This window comes from Macrobrachium rosenbergii, chromosome 53, assembly GCF_040412425.1.
Source record: "Macrobrachium rosenbergii isolate ZJJX-2024 chromosome 53, ASM4041242v1, whole genome shotgun sequence".
NCBI classification, from domain to species: Eukaryota; Metazoa; Arthropoda; class Malacostraca; order Decapoda; family Palaemonidae; genus Macrobrachium; species Macrobrachium rosenbergii.
In genome coordinates this window covers 23175324-23199415 of record NC_089793.1, presented here as the reverse complement: position 1 = coordinate 23199415, position 24092 = coordinate 23175324, and the positions used below count along the sequence as shown (strand labels likewise).

At 37.1% G+C, this 24092-nt stretch overlaps 1 protein-coding gene across 4 annotated transcripts in view; it reads left to right on the top strand.

The window, feature by feature from the left end:
- LOC136834354 (zinc finger protein chinmo-like) overlaps positions 1-24092 on the top strand; it is a 219188-nt gene that overhangs the window by 58225 nt on the left and 136871 nt on the right. Inside the window, exon 1 of one of the 4 annotated variants that reach the window (XM_067096863.1) lies at positions 16835-22424. The exons of the other annotated variants lie outside the window; for them this stretch is intronic. Coding sequence (XP_066952964.1) covers positions 22400-22424 — 25 coding nt within the window. The 5' untranslated portion in view covers positions 16835-22399. Of the gene's footprint in view, positions 1-16834; positions 22425-24092 lie in introns of those variants that run through there. 4 annotated transcript variants of the gene reach the window in all.

Below are 24092 nucleotides of genomic sequence, written 5' to 3'. Positions count from 1 at the left end.
GTGAATTTTAATTTTTTTTAGATTTTGACTCCTGCTTTTTTTATTTTTTTTCATAGCCCTTTCCCCAATATTTTTTATTTTTCCGGTATCATTTTGAAGGAAATTTCTTGTTTTTTTTTTTTAATTTTACTGCTATGTATATTTTTATATATTTTTCCTATTGACGAGAGGTAAGTGCACGTTCATTAGATGCCGTGTATTCAGTGTATATATATATATATATATATATATATATATATATATATATATATATATATATATATATATATTTATTGCATTTATGTGCATATCCATAACACGGGTGAGCGAATCAGTATTCTTTTATACAACGGCCCCCCAAGAATTTGTGTCATGCTAAAATCTTCATTTTGCTACCTTTGTGGTTTAGGTTAGGTTATGCCATTTTAGCGACGGTGATGTCGAGGCCGAGGGAGCGAAACCCCTGTCAGATCAGGTGTAAATTTACCAACGAATTAATTCTGTGATGTGAAAACTTTTTTTGACGAAAATTGTATTTCGAGATGCAGTGAGGATTAGCCCACTAGGAGAGTGATAGACAGTTCTGCTAGTCGAAGGTTTGAGAGTCTGGGATAACCGAGGTGGGAGGTTAGTTGTTTTTAACATTTATAGAATTACGAGACTTCCTTTAGAGGTCAACATAGCGACAAAACATGGAAAAAAAAGTCCTGAATGACTGCTTATTATTATTATTATTATTATTATTATTATTATTATTATATATATATATATATATATATATATATATATATATATATATATATATATATATATATATATATATATATATATATATATTATATAGTTTCAAAGTCAAGGATTTATCAATTATATGATTATCATTAGATGGATTTAATTACATATGTATAAAATTCCTCTCTCTCTCTCTCTCTCTCTCTCTCTCTCTCTCTCTCTCTCTCTCTCTCTCTCTCTCTCTCTCTCTGTTTGCCCGGCTACTTATTATGATATTTTTTAAAATTAAAGGATTTATTAATTATGTATGATTGCCATTAGGTGTATTTGATTGCATATATTTAAAAATTCTCTCTCTCTCTCTCTCTCTCTCTCTCTCTCTCTCTCTCTCTCTCTCTCTCTCTCTCTCTCTCTCTCTCTCAAAAGATAGTAACCTTTTCTTCGCATTTACGCTATGGAAGGTTAAAAAAAAAGTTGAGCCCATAAAACTGTAAAACTGATTTTGTTTTTTTATTTTTTCTTTAATGACGAACGAGTTCAACCTTTCAAGGACTTGTGATGAAAGAGGCTGAACAGGCCACCTCTCCAGCCTGAGAAAGAGAGAGAGAGAGAGAGAGAGAGAGAGAGAGAGAGAGAGAGAGAGAGAGAGAAAAATGGGAGAATTTTGTATGTATGAGATGAAATACACCTAATGGTAAGCATATAATTTATAAATTCTTGACTTTAAACAAAACAATAATTATAAAACCGAACAAGTCAGGAGAAGAGAGAGAGAAAAAAAAATTTTGAATGTATGTAATTAAATACACTTAATGATAATCATATAATTAATGAACACTGGACTTTAAAAAACTGTATAACTATAAAAAGCCTAACAAACCAAGAGAGAGAGAGAGAGAGGGCCTTACGGAAATTCCACCGGGGCTTTAGAGGCCGTGATCGCCCAGGTGACCAGATTATTACCTGAAGTCATCTTGATTCAGTTACCTGTGCAGAGGTCACGCGTCTTGTGAGTTTGGAGTTTTTCGTAACACTTAGGCCTACCTGATATTTAATTGTATTTAGTTGTAGTCCTTGTATGCACCTGTTATCTGTTTTTACGTAATGCCTTTTTATTCACTTGTGCGTGTTTACTTTCTGTAAATCATTTCTTTTATTTATTTCGTATATTTCTTAAATGCTCATACCTGGCACAGATACGCTTTGTTATGCGTGTTTAATTGTTGCAGTCTGGTGTTCCATAATTTTTCATACAGTTGGTACTTTCATATATTTATATATGTATATGTATATGTATATGTATGTATAATTTATATAAATACACACATATATATAGATTTATATATATATATATATATATATATATATATATATATATATATATATATATATATATATATGTATATATATATATATGTGTGTGTGTATGTATGTGCGTATAATGCGTGCACATGCATTCAACTATACATTCTTATTTATGTGCAGGTATTGGATGATGTTTGTCTTTTGACATTGCTAAATATAAAAAAAAATAAAGCACGTGGTCTGAGCCTGATTTGGTCCAAATTATCTAAGATTTTAGAAAAGACTGTTTTCATTATCTCAATACTACCTTTGAGTTCTTCCTTATAAAAGCATTGTTGAACAAGGTTACTCGAGATATTCAAACCAGGGAATCCAATACTTTCTTCTGTGTTCCCGCGGTCTTTGTTATTTTGGTAAGCCAGTCCATGATCAGTGAGTATATTGTACATCATCCTTATCAGTCTAAGCACTCTAAATTTTCATTATTTCTTCAAGTTTATTTTTTGACGTAGAAAACACAAAACTACAAGAATACTCTCAATCTCTACAGTACTTTCTTATGCAGAGAGCCATATTTTGTCTCCTGTATAACAACCTTTTCCAAATTATTATTATTATTATTATTCAGAAGATTAACCCTATTCATATGGAACATGCCCACTACAGGGGCCACTGACTTGAAATTCAAGCCTCCGAAGAATATGGTGTTCATTGGAAAGAAGTAACAGAAGGTAATGGGAAATACAGAAAGAAGATATCAGTTATTAGAAAAACAGATAAACTAACAAACTGATAAATGAATCAATAAAATGTAAGTCAGTTATTAAAAAATAAGGAGACACGTATTAGGATAGTAATGCATTGAATCTTCGCTTGAACTTCTGAAGTTCCAATTCCAATGCAGTGATGTTGCAAATGAGAGGATAAAGAAGTAACAAAAGGTAATGGGAAATACAGAAAGATATCAGTTTTAAGAAAAACAGCTAAACTAACAAATTAATAAATAAACAACAAAAATGTACGTCAATTATTAAAATACAAGGAGAATCGTAGTAGGGTAGTATAGTGCATTGCATCTTCGCTTGAACTTCGGAAGTTCCATTTGCAATGCAATGATGTTGCAAAAGAGTGGATAATTTATCAACGCCACAAGAAATGGTGGTGGATATTTCGGCCTTGTTTGATGGTCTTGGAGGCTGTGGGCTGAACGTGGGCGGAGTTTTAAGTTGTCCCACCAGAGGTCACGACGATGATGATGATGAGATGACTCCGCCCCTTTCCGAGTTTTTGTCGGACGACGCCACAAGACCTTTTCAGTCAGACATTTTTTTCTGCAGACCTTTTCTTCCTCGAGAACCCCCCGCCCCAAGTTCTTCTCTCCGCGTAGGCCTCTCTCTCTCTCTCTCTCTCTCTCTCTCTCTCTCTCTCTCTCTCTCTCTCTCTCTCTCTCTCGTGAAAAATAGACATAGGCCTTTCTTACAGTAGCCTATTTCAGTTGATAAAAAAGTTTCTCTCTCTCTCTCTCTCTCTCTCTCTCTCTCTCTCTCTCTCTCTCTCTCTCTCTCTCTCTCTTTTCTCGTGAAAAGTAAGGGCATGGACTTTATTATTTCACTTGATAAACCTCCATAAGCTAGTTCTCTCTTTGAAAAAATAAGGCATAAGCCAATGTTCTTTCACTAGCCCGCCATAAGCTCTCTCTCTCTCTCTCTCTCTCTCTCTCTCTCTCTCTCTCTCTCTCTCATAGGCAAAGCATATATATATATATATATATATATATATATATATATATATATATATATATATATATATTCTATTTTTTTTATTTATTTATTCAACTCTGCTTATATTTGTATGTGTATGTGTGCATTTGCATGTGTATGTGTATGTGTGTTATAAGACTGATCTTGACGCTCAGATACAGAATTCAAAGCTTTCTAGGCGTTCATTTTCCTTTGGCTTCCAGACCACTGATAATGAAAGTGTTTCTAATTTCATTTTTGCCATTCGGTGAAGGAATAACAGAAGCAAAGACCGGAAATTAAGCAAATAGAAAAGGAAGTGATAATGGACGTTAATTGCACCGTACGGAAAAAGAATCAAAATATGGAACCATTAGATGATGCTGTTCCTGTATATAGCAACCTAAGACGTTTTGGGTAATTTTTGTAATAATGAAATAAATACCAACATAAAAAATTAGATGTCAAGTTTGTATAGTCTTCAGAAACTGGAGACTGCGCTGTACAGACACGCAAGAACGTATTTCATAAAGCTGAAATATATATATGTAAAAATTTCAGATATTCACAAGAGATTTGGATGAACTTATAAACAAAGAATTAGGCACCAACACAAACCATTAAATATTCATGATCTGAAAGTTTTCAAGAATGTTAGAGTGCATTATATAGTGACATGAGAATGTCAAATAAAAAATAATGTCAATTTTGTCCAAATAAGAGATTGCATAATTTTTCGTTTATTCGGCAAAGTGGAGGAATATATTCGTGCAAATCATCATGGAAGAGTAGAGTGTCTGGACAGAAATCAGTTTAAAAAGGCACTGAGAAAGCGATTTAACTGGCTTAAATTGAAACCAGCCTATATATATATCTGAAAGCGAACTTCACTTGGGAGTAAGTTTTATACCAAGCGCCACTCTTGAACTTCCCTGTGCTTAAGACATTAAAGTCTAAATGACAGTCTAGGAAAGTGACTCTCCTTGGCTTTGCTCTGACCTTTTCTGTATTCCATGATGTTAAGGAACGCATTTAGTTGTTCATCGACTAAGATACGGAAGGCTTTGAGTATCTGAATGGTCACGAAATGGTGCCATGAGATATTAATGGTGCCAGTGCATTGTCATACACGTGCGAGTCACTGAATGTCTAGCTCAAGTCATCAAGCCCGAATTCATATAGAATTCTCTCTCTCTCTCTCTCTCTCTCTCTCTCTCTCTCTCTCTCTCTCTCTCTCTCTCTCTCTCTCTCTCTCTCGGAAAATAAGGCATAAGTCTTGGTTCATGCACTTAATAGTTAATAGTCTACTACAAGCTTGCTGCTCTCTCTCTCTCTCTCTCTCTCTCTCTCTCTCTTGAAAAATAAGGCATAAGCCTTGGTTCATGCACTTAATAGATAATAGTTTACAATAAGCACTTCTCTCTCTCTCTCTCTCTCTCTCTCTCTCTCTCTCTCTCTCTCTCTGATAGTTTAGGAAAGTGTTTGCGTTGTACTTCTCATCTGCATGCCTTACAGACACTTGAGTTCATGCAACGCAACTAGATGACTGCTGAAATGTTTTCATGTGTATGTGTGTGTGTGTGATTCATCTGATCTTCAAGAAAAAACCATGGTCTTGTTTTGTGTATACGTGTGTGTGTGTGTCTGTATATGTCTGTGAATGAGTAAGTGTGCATAAACTACCAAGAATAAACGAAGATATTCACTTCCTTATGATCGTACCAACCCATTTTCCTACAAGGGGCAGCAGAACCCCGTGACGTCATAAGAGTCATGGGAAGAGAGGGGAAAAACACTGGGTCTTAGGGAGGAGAACCTAAATTGCCAGGGAGGGAGGGAGGGAGGCAGGGTGAAGAAGGGGGAAGGGTGAAGAGATATGCGCTGTGTTTAAGCCCCATGTTTATGCAAGCCTTGGCTAAGGAAAATGAAGAGATGACATTTCTTGAGGTATATAGGTGTCAAGTGGTGATATGGGGTCCTGGGCTTTGGGCTTTGGGGTGGGGGGTAGGGGAAGGGTCCCCCGGTGAATGGGAACAGGGGGAGGGGCGTCCCACGGAAGACGTTTCCCACGCCTACGAAGGAGCTAACTTATGAAGATCCTTGGGATGCTGAGAAACTCCTAAGAATATTCATAAAAGAGGTCCTACGGTATGTTTCTTGTTATTTTTGGGTGTAATGAATATTTAATTGTCTTGTCATGCTGTTTGATGCTTTGACACCAGCGTAAATGCATACACACCTCAATAAACAGTGTTTTTACACCCGCTTAAATGCACGCACACCTCAATAAACAGTGTTTTTACACCAGCTTAAATGCATACACACCTCAATATAAAGTGTTTATACACTTGCTTAAATGCATACATACTACAGTATAGTGTAAATACAGATATAATTAGGTCGTCAGCATATACATTGATAGGTGCGTGAAAAAAAATCATATATTACGATAGGGATTACAAAGGTGATAAAGAATCATATAAAGAAAAGGAATGTTTCCCCATTATATTTATATAGGTAAGCAAAAATTACGGTTAATGAAATAGAAAGGAGCAGAAAAGTCTTCATATTTATAAAACATCAGAACAAGTGCAAGGACAATGACACTTTCATTACGGAGCCATTGTAAAAATTGTCATGAGTCTGATGTTGTACATTCCACTACTTTATATGTATGTGTATATATATATATATATATATATATATATATATATATATATATATATATATATATATATATATATATATGTGTGTGTGTGTGTGTGTGTGTGTATAAATATATATTATATATACATGTATATATACATACATATACTATATATATATATATATATATATATATATATATATATATATATATATATATGTGTATATATGTGTGTGTGTGTGTGTGTGTGTGTGTGTGTGTGCGTGTGTGAGCAACTGTTAAAAATTATTATCAGATAGAAAGAGAGAGAGAGAGAGAGAATCTTGGCAAAGTTCGTGAAGAGGGCCAGCCACAACGTCACGTAACCCGCTCAACTTTTCCATAAACCGCTTATATAACTGGGGTTATAAAATTCATATTATATATTGGATACATAACGTCGTAGAGGGTAGTTTAGTCATTCTTTATATATATATATATATATATATATATATATATATATATATATATATATATATATATATATATATATATATATATATATTTTGTCTTGTGTTGGCAGAAGATAATGTTGAGTTTTGTATAATTTTTGAGAACATAAATTTTGAGTTTATTATTATTATTATTATTATTATTATTATTATTATTATTATTATTATTATTATTATTATAAAATAGGCTACTATTACATGTAGTGCCCATACTTAGAGAAAAGAGAGATAGAGAGCGTATGGTGATAATATCATGTTAATAAAGATTAACAAATTGCCAATTAATATGCATATACATGTAATACATTGCGGCGTATTTCAGGGAATCTTTATAAAATCCCAGACAGCGTTTCACACACATACACACACAAATATGTATGTATAACCATTCAGATATGTATACATAGACATGTTGAAATGTATCAAGCATCCCGTAGCAGTGAAACTCTGGCCCAGAAATATTTCTGACGGAAACCTAACCCGCTTACAAATGACATTTCATGCAGAGCTGGGCGGACCAGTCCCTCGGCAGAATATGTTAACAGGGATCACAAGCAGTTATCTCTTTGGCAAGGGTTAGAAGGGATTAGATTTCTAAGCAGTCGTCCCGTTTCGTTCCCAGGCTCCCCCCCCCCCCCTGCCCCGTGCCCTTCTCCCCAGATGTATTTCCCATTCCGCAGTGCTTATTCAGTGTCTCTGTTCCCCAATCCTCCCTACAGCTCTTTAAAGTCATCTGATGGGCTACAGACTTATCTTTTTGGGCAATTTTTGCCTGGCCCGTCTCGCCTTCGCTCCTCCCCGAGTTATCCTCTACATCCCTGTAAGTAAGTCTTTATGTTTTTTTCCTTGCACAGATCCGTTTCCCATTCCGTAACCCTCCCTACTCCTTTCTGTCCCTTACATCCCACCCCATCACATCCCATCCCGTCTTCTCAGCCCTGAGCGTTACATAGGCCTCAGCCGATGAGAGACAGGAATCTATGACATATATTTTCATAAGCATTTCTCGGGGTCGAATTACAAAGGTCAGGATTCGTCAGTTCTTTAAGACAACCTTCCCGTTTCAGCAGTTGACCTCTTGTGTGTGTGTCTTTGTAGAGAGGAGTAACGTGGGTGTTCTTATGAATGAATGACTGTCATCATTCATATGATTCATATGTATGATGTTAAAAGTTACTGAAATACTGACGCTTTCGTATTCTGCATCTTCGCTGAAAAGACTATCGTAAACTTTGGTTGTTATTTTCTTCAGTGATCTTGTTACGTGTGGATTCATCTTTTTTTAGTAAAAGAAAATTAATATTATTGTGATACAGATTTAGTCATAAGCTGAAATGGAGTGAAATTGCGCAAAATAACGAAACAACAGTGCAGATGCTGGAAACCGAGTAGTACACATTAATACCACAAAGGTTTGACGGATAATGTGTTTTCTCTTGAAATCACGCATTGTACCTTTGGCGGAATTCGGCAGTTTGAGATCTGCCACATATACGTCACTTGTCATGTTTCAATTAAAGCAAGCCTTGGGAATAGATACCGAGGTGATTTTGTACTTAATTTAATTCATTTGATTTTATTTAAACTTTATTTTCTTTCAGTACGTAATGTGTGGACTTTTTATACATGACCGTCGATACATATTAAGCATGCGCAGCTGCATGGTTATGTATCTTTTGATATGACAGGTGGAATAGTATGTATGCGCATACGTAGTTTTACGTTCGCGTACAGTATGCACGAGGGGGACCCGTTCTATTTGTTTTAATGAGGACCTCTCAATTCTCAAATTCGCTAAGATTATCCTCGAAACGCAATCTCACATGCACACACACACGCACACATACATATACATACACACACGCACATATATATATGTATATATATAACATAAATACTTATATGTACATTATATATGCATACATATATATACAGACCTATATATACATATATACATACATATATGTATATATATATATATACATACATATATATATATATATATATATATATATATATAAATATATATATATATATATATATATATATATTAGTGAATATTAAATATATATATATATATATATATATATATATATATATATATATATATACAGTATGTATGTGGGATGAGACTCAGAAGGGGTCCTCCGTATATACAGTTAGAGAGGTGGTCGGGAAGGGCGGATCTCCACGAAGCGAAATAAGGAAACATAAACTATCTCGAGGTATTTGTGAGAGAGTAGTGGAAGGCCCCGAGTCAGGGCGTCGAAGGGGATGGGAGAATTTCATATATTGTTGGGCAGGTACAAAGAGAGAGAGAGAGAGAGAGAGAGAGAGAGAGAGAGAGAGAGAAATCTCAAATTCAGAGAAGGAGATGAAAACTAAGAAAGTAGTAATGGTAAGGAAATAAAAATGTTAAAGGAGAGCCACGTTAGAGAGAGAGAGAGAGAGAGAGAGGGGTTCCATCAGGGAATACGGATGGATATGTCTTTATTATTATTATTATTAGCTATTATTATTATTATTATTATTATTATGTAATGCGTGTTTTTAAAATAGTATATATATTTTGACAGCATTTTGGCTTCTTGTTTACGCTATTATTATTATTATTATTATTATTATTATTATTATTATTATTATTATTATTATTATTATTATTATTATTATTATTATTATTATCCTGTACTGTGGGATTCTTAAAGTATTTGTTTCGAGAATCTTTTATGGCCTGTTCACTTATTATTATAGTATTATTATTATTATTATTATTATTATTATTATTATTATTATTATTATTATTATTATTATTATCCTGTGATGGGAGATTTTTGAAGTATTTGTTTTCACAAACTTTTGTTGTCCTGTTTACGCTGTTTAGTTGCCTTAATTTTGTTTTTTCCTAAACATTACATACTGATTTCTAATTCTTCTTCAGTTTTCGGTTTTATATTTAAGATCGATTTGACAGATTTGTTTTAATCCATGTACTGACTTGACTTTCCATCGCATATATTCTTTATTTTCAACCCTCATACTGACTTGAATTCCATCTTATATAGTTTTTATTTTCAGTCCTCATACTGACTTGACTTTCCGTCTTATATGTTCTTTATTTGCAATCTTCATACTGACTTGAATTTCCATCTTATATATTCTTTATTTTCAGTCCTCATACTGACTTGAATTTCCATCTTATATATTCTTTATTTTCAGTCCTCATACTGACTTGAATTTCCATCTTATATATTCTTTATTTTCAGTCCTCATACTGACTTGAATTCCATCTTACATATTCTTTATTTGCAATCCTCTTACTGCCTTGAATCTCCATCTTACATATTCTTAAACGTTTTGACTTATCCCAGTTTAGGACCGTGCAAGTTAAAGAGTACATAATTACTCGTCGACCATATAGACTACATAATTTGCTCATAAGCTAATATAAGATAATTTGAAAAGATATTATTTTGTCCGCTTACTTTATTTGTGACCTTCGTAGGCAATGCCCACGCCATGACAACCACATGAATGTGGTAAAGAGGAATTTCTTCTCGGAATTCACTAAATGTATATCGTTATGCATATGAGAAAATAATTCTTCAAGAGTCCAGTGTTGTTCAGTATTATTTTCAAGTGAATTTTAAAAATAATAATTAATTTCAGTTGTCTCTAACGTCCTCGGAAATGATAACGATTATTTGTATTTTTCTGTTAAAACTTTTTAAAATTCCTCGAAAATGTTTTTGGAAAAAATTATTATTAATTAATTTCAGTTGTTTCTAACGTCCTCGGAAATGATAATGATTATCCGTATTTTTCTTTTAAAACAGTATTGAAGAAAGCAGCCATCTAACCAAATTTTTAAATGTAAAGTATTCAACTTTTTAAAAATCTTTGAACGAAGCAATTTCTGCAATCTCTTTTTGCTAAAATCCCCAAAAATTGTTTTTATAATTCAAAAACACAAAAATAATGAATCTTTACAATGGTTTTTAGACCTGACAGACCTGAGTTTATTGATTGTCAGTAAATTTAAATGGCATGAAACCTGACGTTTGTCAAATTATTTAAAGACATCCCAAAAGGAAGCAATTTAAGATAAGGAACTTGGGAAATTTTTCTGTTTACTTACTAAGAACAAGTTCCACCGGCGAAACACGTCTTTCCCCTAAAGGCGGTTCGATCTCCCCATCTCGCTTTGCGGGCGTCCCAGTAGACCATGAGTAAAAAACTAGGACAATATAAAGAAAACAGTCCCCTCCCCCCCGAAAACAAAGATAATTAAAACTTAAATTGTAGTCGAACTTACAAAAAGGATCAGATCTGGGTCTCGGGAGAAGTTGAGCAATATATATGCAAAAAAGGAAGGGTGGTGGTGTGAACTGGGATACCTATTTAGAGGAAGATTGTTTACCGTTATGTTGCAAGGACTTTTTGTGGGGGTTGAGTCCCCCCACCCACCCATTTTTTTAGTGGCTGTTTATATACACACAGACATACGTACGCTCGTGTGTGGAAGCTGCTGTCTTAAAATGGCTATGTATCTTTCATATATGTTTAGCAGAGTATATGTATATATATATATATATATATATATATATATATATATATATAGAGATATATATATATATATATATATATATGTATGTGTGTGTGTGTGTGTTTGTGTGTGCATTGTGTATTTATATGTGTGTGTCTGTGTCTCAGAGGCAGAGAGAGAGAGAGAGAGAGAGAGAGAGAGAGAGAGAGAGCCTTCAGTGAAAAAAAAAACTAATATCAGGCATCGTTCATTAGCAGAGAGCATCGCTATTTTGAAGGCGAAAAACAGCATCGGGATTTAAACTAATTAAAATAAAAAAAAAGGATCCGTAAAACCGAAGGCAATAAAATCTTCTTCTTCTTCTTCTTCTTCTTCTTCTTCTTCTTCTTCTTCTTCTTCTTCATCATCATGCAGGGTGAATTTATCAGCGGTCTGGATAGGCGATCATACGGACCCCAGAACAGCCTTTATGACCTGTTGTGAAATTGGGGTATAAAATGATCAAGGTTCGACCTTGACGAAGGAGACTTTGGAGGAGTAGGAGGAGGAGGAGGAGGAGGAGGAAGAAGAGGAGGAATAGAAGGAGGAGAAGGAGGAATAGGATGAAAAGGAAAAGGAGGAGTAAGAGGAGAAGGAGGGGGAGAAATAGGAGGAGGAGGAGAAATAGGGAGGAGGAGAAAGAGGAATAGGATGAAGAGGAAAAGGAGGAGGAAGAGGAGGAATAGCAGGAGGAGGAAGAAGAGGAGAAGAAGGAGGAATACGAGGAAAAGGAATAGGAAGAAGAGGGGGATGAGAAAATAATACAGCAAAGAAACGAAATAAAAGAAAAGAAACCTGTGGTGAGAGAAGAGAGAAAATTAGCAAACAATAAAAAAAAATATGGAAAGGAAAGTAATATCTGATATCTGATGACAATAACAAAAAAGTGGAAGACTGAGAGAGAGAGAGAGAGAGAGAGAGAGAGAGAGAGGGGGGGAGAGAGAGAGAAGGAATTAGGCAGCCAGAGTAGTGACAGGCCTACCGCGATGGCTGCTGGCTGGCTGATCCCGGCGTGACCTTGAAGTCTCCCTCCTTGAAGGTCAATTTACTCATACACGCCGCTTTGCTGCGGTTGTTGCTGCTCCTGCTGTTGTTGCGATTGTTGTTCTTTCCGTTGTCGTTGCAGCTGTGTTGATGTTGTTGTTCTTGCCGTTATTGTTGCAGCTGCAGTTGATGTTGTTGTTCTTGTTGTTGCAGCTGCTGCTGTCGTTGATGTTGTTTTTGTTGTTGTAGTACCGCCGCTGCTGCTGGTTTTGTTGTTGTTGCTGGTGTTGTTGTCCTTTTCTTTTTTATTGTAGCTGGTTTTGTTGTTGCTGATATTTTTGTTGTTTTTGTTTTTGCAGCTGTATTTGTTGTTGGCGATGTTGTTGCTGTTGTTGTTGTTGTTTCTGCTACTGTTGTTGATGTTGTTGGTACTGCTGCTGTTGTTTTGTTGTTGTTGTTGTTACTGCTGCTGCTGCTGTTTGTTGTTGCTGATATTGATGTCGTTGCTGCAGTTGCAGTTGCTGCTGCTGTTTCAACTGTTGTTGTTGCTGTTATTGTTGTTATTCTTCTTCTTGCCGTTGTTGTTGCAGGGCTCTTTGTTGTTCGTTCATTCCATGCCGATTATCTTCAGGCCTAAGGCGCGAGTTTAAACTAAAGGTCTAGGGGGTTTTCGAGAATGCGAGGGGTGGGGGAGGAGAATGAGAAGGTTGGGGAGTGGGAAGAGGAACTGGGGAGAGGGAGGGAGGGAGGAACGGGGGGTGTGGAACAGACCAAGACTGTGGTTTATTGTAATCTAGTTCTTTGAGCTGAAACACCATTACTATTATTACTTATAGCTAATCACAGTATTATTATTACATATAGCTAAACACAGTTACTATTATTACTTATAGCTAAGCACAATTACTGCTATTACTTATAATTAAGCACAGTTACTATTATTACTTATAACTAAGCACAGTTACTATTATTACTCATAGCTAAACGCAGTTACTATTATTACCTGTAGCAAAGCACAGCTGCTATTATCACTATTGCTTCTAACCCATTCGGAGCTCATATACAATGGAGACTTATTAGCAAACTGACGGTAGCAATAACTAGTAATCTAAAATCAGGGCCAGAAGAGATAATACTGTCCTAGCTACGTAGAAACGAATCTACTTATTACGATAATTTGATTCAAGTTAAAAGTTTTCTCATATTATTGACTCATTTCCCTTTTGTCTGTTTTCCAATCAACAGGAGAAGGGATCGTAAATATAGATTGAATTGCCATTTCGTTCACACAATTTTACTCACTGATTTGTTTATTGTAGCTTGTACATTGTATTACTGGATAGGTTTTTTTTTAGATAAATGAAGCGTTAATGGAAAGAAATGTTTTAAAGGAATTGATAAGTGTCAGATCTTGACTATAGTAAATTTGGAAGGAGTAATGGCCAATGGAATATATCTCTCTCTTTCTCTTTATATATATATATATATATATATATATATATATATATATATATATATATATACACACATATATATATGTATGTATGTATGCATGTATATATATCTACTCGCAATTGGATTTTAGTTCGTTGATAGTGAACCTCACACAGCATTAACGGAAAGCGTTGTAGCAAACCGGGAAAATGTGTTCAGAACCTGCGTAGGCCGAGGGAATCATGACGCAGGTCTTCGGGTCTATCCTTTGATGATCCGCCTTAGGAACCGTTTGGATTCGGATCTAAGGCTTCGTCGTGACAAGCGTATCCAAAAACTGTGAGGAATGCGAGGACTTAAGAGAGCATTGTGGTTATTACAGCTACGTACGTTTCTGCTTAAAAGTAAGCAGTATAGAGTTTCTATATATATAAATTATGAAGTTACCTCTTGATTCAGCGTCCCGGTTTTGTAGTTTGCCAGGTGTGCTGTCTGATTAGCTTCGGCTGGTGGAGCACAGAGAGAGAGAGAGAGAGAGAGAGAGAGAGAGAGAGAGAGAGAGAGTGTGTGTGTCTCCGTTAATTACTCCAGTTTTTCTCTTCTCTAATGTGAACTTATCCTTCCTTTATGAAAATGAAGATCCAAAAGAACTTTTCATTATATAGGTTTTCATTTGTAGGTTGTTTACACGAATTAGCTCCGTAGGGCGCAGGACCTACAGGTACTCATAGGGTAAGTGGGTCCTGGTAGGTGGGTAGGGGCGTCAGTGCATCTCATGCGGTGCAATATAGGCTAATATTACTTAAGGTTGTTTGCAGCGTCCCTCGGCCCCTAGCTGCAACCCCTTTCGTTTCTTTTACTGTGCCTCCTTTCATATTCTCTTTCTTCCATCTAACCTTCCACCCTCTCCTGACAATTGTTTCATAATGTAGCTGCAAGGTTTTCCTCCTGTTACACCTTTCACCCTCCTTACTGTCAATTTCCCTTCCAGCGCTGAAGGACCTCATAGGTCCCAGCGCGTGTCCTTTGGCCTAAATTCTATGGTCTATATGTTCTGCGAATTAGAGGTTTGGGGAATATTTTGTTTTTAAACTCGGTAGTTATTTAGGATTATTAATCGCAGCCTGGTCGTTCATTTCAATAATAAATTCTGTTATGAAAAATAATCAGGCTTTTTAGAAGATATCCAAATTTCCGAGTGAAAAAGAGCACCCATTACCTAGGAAGATTTTTCGCTTCGTTTGAAATGCAAAAACTGAGAATCATAATGAAATTGTTTCATTGACTGATTAGAGAAGACTGTGGCTAAAGACCTATGCCAGCAATGTCTTTATCCATAGTTTTTTTTTTATTAATTTTTATATTTGAAATGCACTGATTTGTTGAAGTGTCTCAATATTGTGACACAGTTGTGGGAGATCCTGTAAACACTGGATTCAGCTATGCCAGATCCGTTGCATTACCAAAGTATGAACAGGCTTCCTTACTGGGCTGAGACACTTAAGAGACTTCCAAATTTCTGGGCACGTTTGTCATGCTGACCAGTAAAGTCTAAGCTTACAATGAACAGGCTTCCTTACTGGGCTAAGACACTTGAGAAATTCTGAGCTTACAATGAACAGGCTTCCTTACTGGGCTAAGACACTTGAGAAATTACCAAAATTCAGGACATCCCTGTCATGTTGACCAGTAAAGACTGAGTTTACAATGAACAGGCTTCCTTACTGGTCTGAGACACTTAAGAAATTACCAAAATTTCTGGACATGCCTGTCATGCTGACCAGTAAAGTCTGAGCTTATACAAATCGCCAAAGATGGCTATTGTAACCATTGCTGCTGAGGCCACAGTGGGTCGTAACTGCAGAATCGGTTAACCTAAACGATTTAGGAGCACATTTTATCAGACTTACTAAATATTTAGAAAATCTTTATAGAATAATTGGCTCTCATGGAGGCTTCGAGTCCACTCCTGTATAGAGCTGGATGGACCAAGCCCCTTTAATTTGTTAATTTATCTATTTATCTGATAACTGATCTCTTTCTGTATTTCCCGTTACCTTCTGGTACTTCTTTCCAATGAACATCATATTCTTTGGAAGCTTGAATTCCAAGTGAGTGGCTCCTGTGGTGGGCTTGTTCTGCATGAATAGGGTTCATCTTCTGAATAATAATAATAATAATAATAATAATAATAATAATAATAATAATAATAATAATAATAATAATAAAAATGGATCTTATGTCTGACGATAAATGCGCACATGGGAGAGACCAGAGTTTGATTACACAATTTACTATAGAGCAGTCGACCCCTTTCCTGAAGACGATTGTGCACATAGAAGAACATAACCAGGTTTAGCAGGTCTCCAAAAAAATTGTTGATCCTCTGAAAATAGAGCTGCAAGTGACTGCACTATTCACAAGACTACAAGTAATTGATTACTGTTAAGTTTTGCGCCAGGGTAAACGCTCATGAAAACGATTTATTCTCCGTAGGGGGTTGTGCCATCAATGTACCTCATGCGGTGCACTGTAGGCATTACTTAACGTTCTTTGCAGCGTGCCTTCGGCCCCTAGCTGCAACCCCTTTCGTTCCTTTTACTGTACCTCCTTTCATGTTCTCTTTGTTCCGTCTTACACTCCACCCTCTCCTAACAATCGATTCATAGTGCAACTGCGAGGTTTTCCTCCTGTTACACCTTTCAAACCTTTTACTGGCAATTTGCATTTCAGCGCTGAATGACCTCATAGGTCTCAGTGCTTGGCCTTTGGCTTAAATTCTATGATTATTATTATTATTATTATTATTATTATTATTATTATTATTATTATTATTATTATTATTATTATTAACCAGAAGATGAACCCTCTTCATATGGAACAAACCACCTAAGGAGCCATTGACTTGAAATTCAAACTTCCAAAGACATGTTCATCAAGAAGAAGTAAGAGGAGGTAAAGGGAAACACAGAAAGGAGAGATCTCACTTATTAAAAAATAAAAAAAAATAATCAATAAATTAATAATCAGATAAAAGTGTACTGAAATGTAAAGAGAATAGTGTGAGGGCAGTAATGCATTGCATGTTCGCTTGAACTTTTGAAGTTCCAGCCGCACGACATCCTCTGGGAGACTGATTTGAAGAAATGTGGTCATGAAATGTCGGAAATTCGATGAGCGCGCTGCAGGAAAAGGACAGGAGGTGGGCGACTTTCGTCCTTCCGTTACAACAGATGTTGTTCCCCTCGTATTTACCTCAAGTGGCATTCTTGTAGCGGACACTGGTTCCTCGTAGTTCGCTCTAGTATGATCAGGCTACTCACAAACACACACACACACACACACACACACACTTCCCTTAGGACGTGTGCATTTTTTTTTTTAATCAGGCTGGAATGCAGGTGTTCGTAACTGGTGCATGTGTGGCTCCCTTGCTCTGAGTAGCTGTGCATTGTTCACTGTCCAGTATCATTAGGTGGTTCGAAAGTCCGGGTGTAGTGGTGTACCTGTGTCTTAATATAAGATTAACTTTCTTGTTTCACGGAAGGTTAATCCCGCTAAGGAATACTACAGAGGTGAGCAAGGCTTGTTTTCAGTTAGTGTTATCGTTCTGTGCAAATCTGTAAGTATTAGGCACCTATAGCTGTGACTGTAGTCCCTGGCGTGTGTTTAAATGCAATTGCATTCTGTGCTTGTTTGTGAAATATATGAAGCATTGTGGTAAATGATGTTGATTTCATATTATCAAGAGAACAATCACAAGTTCACAAATAATCAGGAGGTTACGGTAATTTGCATAAAAGTCTGTATTTCCAACAGTCGACGATTCAAGATGAACTGTCTAGATTTCTGGTGGCAAATGCAATTGAACTCTTGTGCAGTTATGCATGTGAACTCACTCGTATATGTGCATATGAATTCTTTGCATTTTTGCATATGTATGCAAACAATGAAACTAAAAGAAATCAGTTTTTTTCCAATGAAAACTAAGGAATTTTTTTTATCGTCCGCGTCAATTAGAGTTTTTTTTAGTGACTGATGCGTGTCTGTCTGTCAGGAGGTTACCCATAAAAGTTATCGTTGTTGGATTCAAGTGAAATTCAGTGGAAATTGTTTCTTTCTTAATCGTCATTTCACGGACGTTTTAATGGAAGTTTTGTTTGCGTGTGTGAGTGATGTTTGTCTGGCTATTTTGATACAAAACAACGCATCCAGGTGTTGTGGTCTGTTCATGTAACCAGAATAATCTTCCCCTCGTATACACGTTATTTGTTTTAGGTAAGGACGGCTTCGAAGTCCAAAAGGTAAACGGAAAAATTTAGACAGAATCTTACACAGGACAAAGATAACAGGCCTTTTGCTGTATACTCCGTTCCTATTCTCTTTATTCCATCTTACTTTCCACCTTCTCCTAACAATTATTTCAACATTATTTTCATCGTTAAATTATCTGATAGGTCCCCGCGCTTGGCCTTTGGCCTAAATTTCACATTTCAAGGCAAATAGGTGTGAAGAAGGAGGAGGAGGAGGAGGAGGAGGAGGAGGAGGAGGAGGAGGAGGAGGAGGAGGAGGTCTGAACACAAGTGTATTGTTGAAGCCAGTAATGGAGATGTAGGAATCAGAAATATCTATCTAGAAATGAGGAAACTTCGTCTATTCCTCTCATTTGTTCTCGATTTGCTGACGATTTTGTAATACACTTTCACATATACAGACATACACTTACACACACACACACACACACACAAACTCACATACAGACACTGGTAGCGTGAACCAACTTTCGCGACGCATGCACACTTTTTCACTGTAGGTTCATCTAAGCGGGGTAGTACGGTCAGTGCGCCTCATGCAGTGCACTGTAGGCATTGCTTAAGGTTCCTTGCAGCGTCCTTTCGGCCCCTAGTGGCAACCCCCTTCATGCTCAGTAGCTATTGGTACTTATCAAGCTGCCCAGACCATCCGGAATTTGGGGTATGGTGGGCATTAAGCTTTGAACTGTCTCGGAAACAGCCAGACTCGAAAAGATTTCAGAGGAACCCATCTCAGTGACACTGCGCTTGTTGATGAAACATTATTATTATTTTTATATATTTTCTTGAAAAGGTTTCAGAGGAACCCTTCTGAGTGACGTTTTGCTTGATAAAGCATTTTTATTTTCATGAATTTTTTTTACAGATTTCAGAGGAACCCTTCTAAGTGACACTTCGCTTGATAAATCGATCTTATTTTTATAAATTTTCTTGCAAATATTTCTGAGGAACCCATAGAGTGACTCTTCGCTTGTTGATGTAATATTTTTCTTTTTATATATCTTCTTAAACAGATTTAAGAGGAGCCCATTTCAATGACACTTCACTTATTGATATATCGTTTTTATTTTTTATATTTTCTTAACGGTTTTATTGATTGGATCTCTACAAGTGTTTTTTATCATGAAGATTTTATTTTACTCACAGGTGCGCTTCTATTTACTGTTTTTTTTTTTTTTTGTTTTACTAAAGAGATTCAGATGTAATTGCCATCGATTTTTTTTTTATCTGACCAGTTTCATATGAACACGTTACAGCTGCTCTAACAATCTGACAGGCTCACGTTTTTACTAAATAATCACCAGCTCGCCAGAATGCAATTTATATTTGATTATTATTGTTGTTGTTCACCCAGTACAAATAAGTCCGAGATGGCAAATTGAAACCAGACAGTTGGAACAGCAGTGAATGTTGTTTTACTGCATAGGTAAAGGAAGCCAATGCGATAATGTATGAATGTATTGTTGTGCCAACCCTCCTGTATGGAAGCGAAGTGTGGGCGTTGAATGCGAATGAAAGAGAGGATGAAGGTGTAAAGCATAAAAGTACACTCGAAAACGCGTGAATGTGCACTTAAGCAGAAATGGTTTAAAAAGGGTTGGTGTAGGTGTATTCACATGCAACATAGTGCATACCTTGTGAGTCAGGTGAATGAGGGAAAAGGGGAGGAGGGTGGGTGGGAGGGAGAGGGGGGAGTGTGAAGTAGAGGGGGAGGAGGGCGCGAGAATGAGCGTGCATATGTAGGTATGTGCGTGTTTGTGTAGGTGGGGGCGGGGCTACGCGACTCCAAGACGTGAGCTCTCTGGCTGGGACTTGGTGCCACCCGCCGCTAGATGGAGATAAAATTGTTTCGAAATTCGATCGTTTAGAATCTTCGTCCTCGTCTTATCTCTCGTATTTTTTAGTTCCTTATCGAACTGAGGGGCAAAGGACGCTTATTTATAAGGAAGAGGACCAAGAAGCTTCTATTTTCCAGCGCTGTTTTAGCTAAATGAGCCGCGTGTCAAGTTGCCAAAGACAGGTTCATTCTCAGCCACGAGAGTTGAGCTGGGTCTGGGGAGGGAGGAGGGAGTAGAAGGGTTGCGGAAGGGATAGTAAGTTTGTATACGCGTGCGTTCGTTCGTGCGTTGGAATGTGAGTTCGTGCATCAGTCGGCCGGCCGCTGTTGCACATGTTGCATGATCAATACAGCCACACAGAGAGAGCTGAGGATGGCTACGACGGGCACGGTGTTGTTGTGTAGTGTTTAGTGGGCTTCGGAGTGGTAGATCCTCCTCGTTTAGCGTCTTGCATTGATAAGCCGATTGCCAAGAGATGAAGACCTTGCCTCCAGCCTCCTCCTCCTCCTCCTACTACTACTACTCCTCCTCCTCCTCCACCTCCTCCTCCCCCTCCTCCTCCGCCTACTCCTCCTCCTCCTCCTCCACCTCCTCCTCCTCCTCCACTTCCTCCTCAACCGGAGCTTCGTCTCTACCGAGACTCGCAACGACTTTACTCCTGACGATCTGCAATTGCTACCTCACGTTACGCATTCGCGAGTAGAAGAAGAAGAAGAAGACGAAGAAGAAGAAGAAGGAGCATTTCTTCTGGGGGCATCATCGTTGCTGCCCATTTGGCGCGAGAACCTGCCGTAGGGCTTACACTCGTTAATAAGTGACACACCATACACTTGACTACCACAGGTGGCCGTGGTTGCATTCTGTGTCCTCCTTCAAGGTTATATAATCAATATTTTTTTTTTTTTACCCTCAAGTGACACTCGAAACTCCTTCAAGTAGAAGTGGACTCGAAGGGCAATGCAGCCTAAAAAAAGCGATGAATTGGTGCCATGAGATAACGGCTTTCGTGTGTGTGTGTGTGTTTGTAGGCCTGTGGTGGAATGAACCGTAATTGATGTAGTTCGTTAAAAAAAAAAAATAACGAAAACGTAAAATTTAACGCCCCAAAAAAGTGACTTTTCAAGGCTTCAGCATCTGCGAACTTCTCAAAAAATAACAAAAACTTAAAATTTTAGCCTCAAAAAAGTGACTTTTCAAGTGTTCAGCATCTGCGGAACTTCCGGGCGTGCTAGCAACATACATTTGGCACCTCCATAGGCCTCTCTCTATCTCTGCCTTTTTGAAGCCTACCCAGAGGGGCGGAGAAGGAAGGGGTGTCGTAGTGGTCAATTTGAGTGATTCAAGTTTTTTATTTTTGTCCCAAAGGCTCGAAGTCTTTCGCCCTTACGGACTGGAGGTCGAAAAGTGTTCGCGAACGTTCGTTTTGGAACTTGAGGACACGTCTGGGAAAAAAGGGCAAAGTTTTATGGCACCATAGCACCGCGAAGAGGGGAAAAAAACAGGAGGATTCTTCTCTCATCATTACTTCATAACTATGTTGATAGTGACCGCTAACTGAATGAACCGTTGGTTAATCCTCGTCCCACTTGTGGATAATTAGTGTTTGAGGTGTTTCTACTCAACTCAGGAGTTCGCTTTCAGGAAATGATGTCGTTGTTGTCGCGTTTCCTGGAGCCACGGGTATTGGAGAATTAGCTCCTGAGTTCTTCTAGATTTCTAGGAAATGGTCACCACCATCTCGAAGGCTTTTATTTTTTGAATCAGATTCTCAGGTGCTGCTGTGTGAATGCAGTCGCCCCCCAAACAAAGACTTTCAACTAACAAACAAATACAGTTTGTACAAAAAAAAGTAAGTACGAAGCCGTCTTGACAAACAGTTTAATCTGCAGGGAACAAAAAAAAAAAAAATTTTTTTTGTTTTGCCCAAGTCAATCCACGGTAGCCTAATCGTGCTGAACTCTCAGATGTACCAAGTAACTGACTCAGGTTTAAATAGACGAGTTTATTTTACAAAAACTCTTTTAGTTTGAGTAGAACTGCTTAGCAAATCAAAGAATTATAAATATAAACAGCCTTAAAGAGATTTCTCAGCTACTTCCTGAAGAACTTCCAAGTGCTGGTGGAAGATATCACTGAAATTATCCCCGAACGGAAAATATGAAAAGGTATTGTCCACAAACGCCAGAATAACATCAGCAAGAGACAGACTAGTAGTAGTAAGAGGAGGAGGAGGAGGAGGAACACAGAAGAAGGGGAAAAAAAAGGAAAGGAAGATCTCGGAGGAGAGGCTGACGAACAGACAACAAAAATTCCTCTCTTGGTGGTTCATGGCTCTGTAGGTTTCTGTCAATAACAATGAAAGAAACCCTAATTATTAAAGGTAAGTTTTGTAACTGAGTTCGTACAGTTTAATATTAATGAGAGAGAGAGAGCAATGGGCGTAGGGCTCTCTCTCTCTCTCTCTCTCTCTCTCTCTCTCTCTCTCTCTCTCTCTCTCTCTCTCTCTCTCTGTCTTGTGCTTACGTAATGTGTATTAAAGTCTTTGCAAATTACAATGTTTATTTCCATGTGTTAGAGAGAGGAAAAAACAATGGTACAGAGAGAGAGAGAGAGAGAGAGATGTGCTTAAGTAATGTATATTATATGTGATCCTGTCTGTGAGCAAGGGTACAGCAAGAGAGAGAGAAAGAGAGAGAGAGAGAGAGGTGTGCTTGGGTGGTAGGGCTCTCTCTCTCTCTCTCTCTCTCTCTCTCTCTCTCTCTCTCTCTCTCTCTCTCTCTCTCTCTCTCTCTCTCTCGATATATTGTGCTTGTGTATTGTATATTAATGTGTTTGGAAATTATCTTATGTAAACCTATGTGTAAGCAAGGGGGCAGCAAGAGAGAGAGAGAGAGAGAGAGAGAGAGAGAGAGAGAGAGAGAGAGAGAGAGAGCCACTCACTGCCTTTTGCTCAGACCAGTGGATGAGTTGGTTCATCTGCATTCAGTATGAGTGGCAGATTTCCGCCTTGGTTCTCGTCAGTAGCAGCATTGGAAAGTCTTTTGTGTATTCCTTGTTAAGTCATGAATTTTTTTTTTTTTTTTTTTTTTACTTCAGTGTTACCATGACAAACTTTTATTTTACTTCATAGAATCCGGTAATTTTGAGTAGGAATATCAGGACCTACTGCTGTAACCTCTCTCTCTCTCTCTCTCTCTCTCTCTCTCTCTCTCTCTCTCTCTCTCTCTCTCTCTCTTTTACTGACGAGATGCAAAATGACGTGGAATTCTTAACATTTAGAATTCCATCGGTAATAGTTACTTTATTGTTATTTAAATTACGGATTCCAGTTTTCTTCTGACTAAGCTGGCCTTATCCCAGCACATAAGCTAAATCTTTCTTGTTCTCAAGAATTAATCTTTCAACGTTCTTTCGCAAATGATATATATATATATATATATATATATATATATATATATATATATATATATATATATATATATATATATATATAGTCAAGTCTCGAAAAACTAGTTTATGATAAATTCTGAATTTCTTTATCAGACTCAGGATGGATATTTATCTCCTTGCATAGTGGAACGTGTGCCTATAATGGCAAATAGAGTTTTTAGTACAAACTAAAATGGCTGCCACATCACGTGACGTCACGTCATGCCACATGTGCAGCACCAGTAGTAGTACTATTATGTTATATATGACTATTATGTTATATATATATATATATATATATATATATATATATATATATATATATATATATATATATATATATATATATAATTAATTATATATGCATATATGTTTATTTATTTATTATATTATATTCCACATTACCAAGTCACGTTATACATGCAAATGAGTTACTTTCACTAAACGAACTGCTTTGCCTCACCTACTGTAGCCGGTATAATATGACGTGAATGAAATCGAATTGGCTGAACTGCTGCAAATTCAAAGTCACATGACGAAATAAGCATTGTCATCGCAGCCTAATTTGCATACGCAATGACATCAATATAAACGGCTTTCATTTGGAAGACTTTCAGTG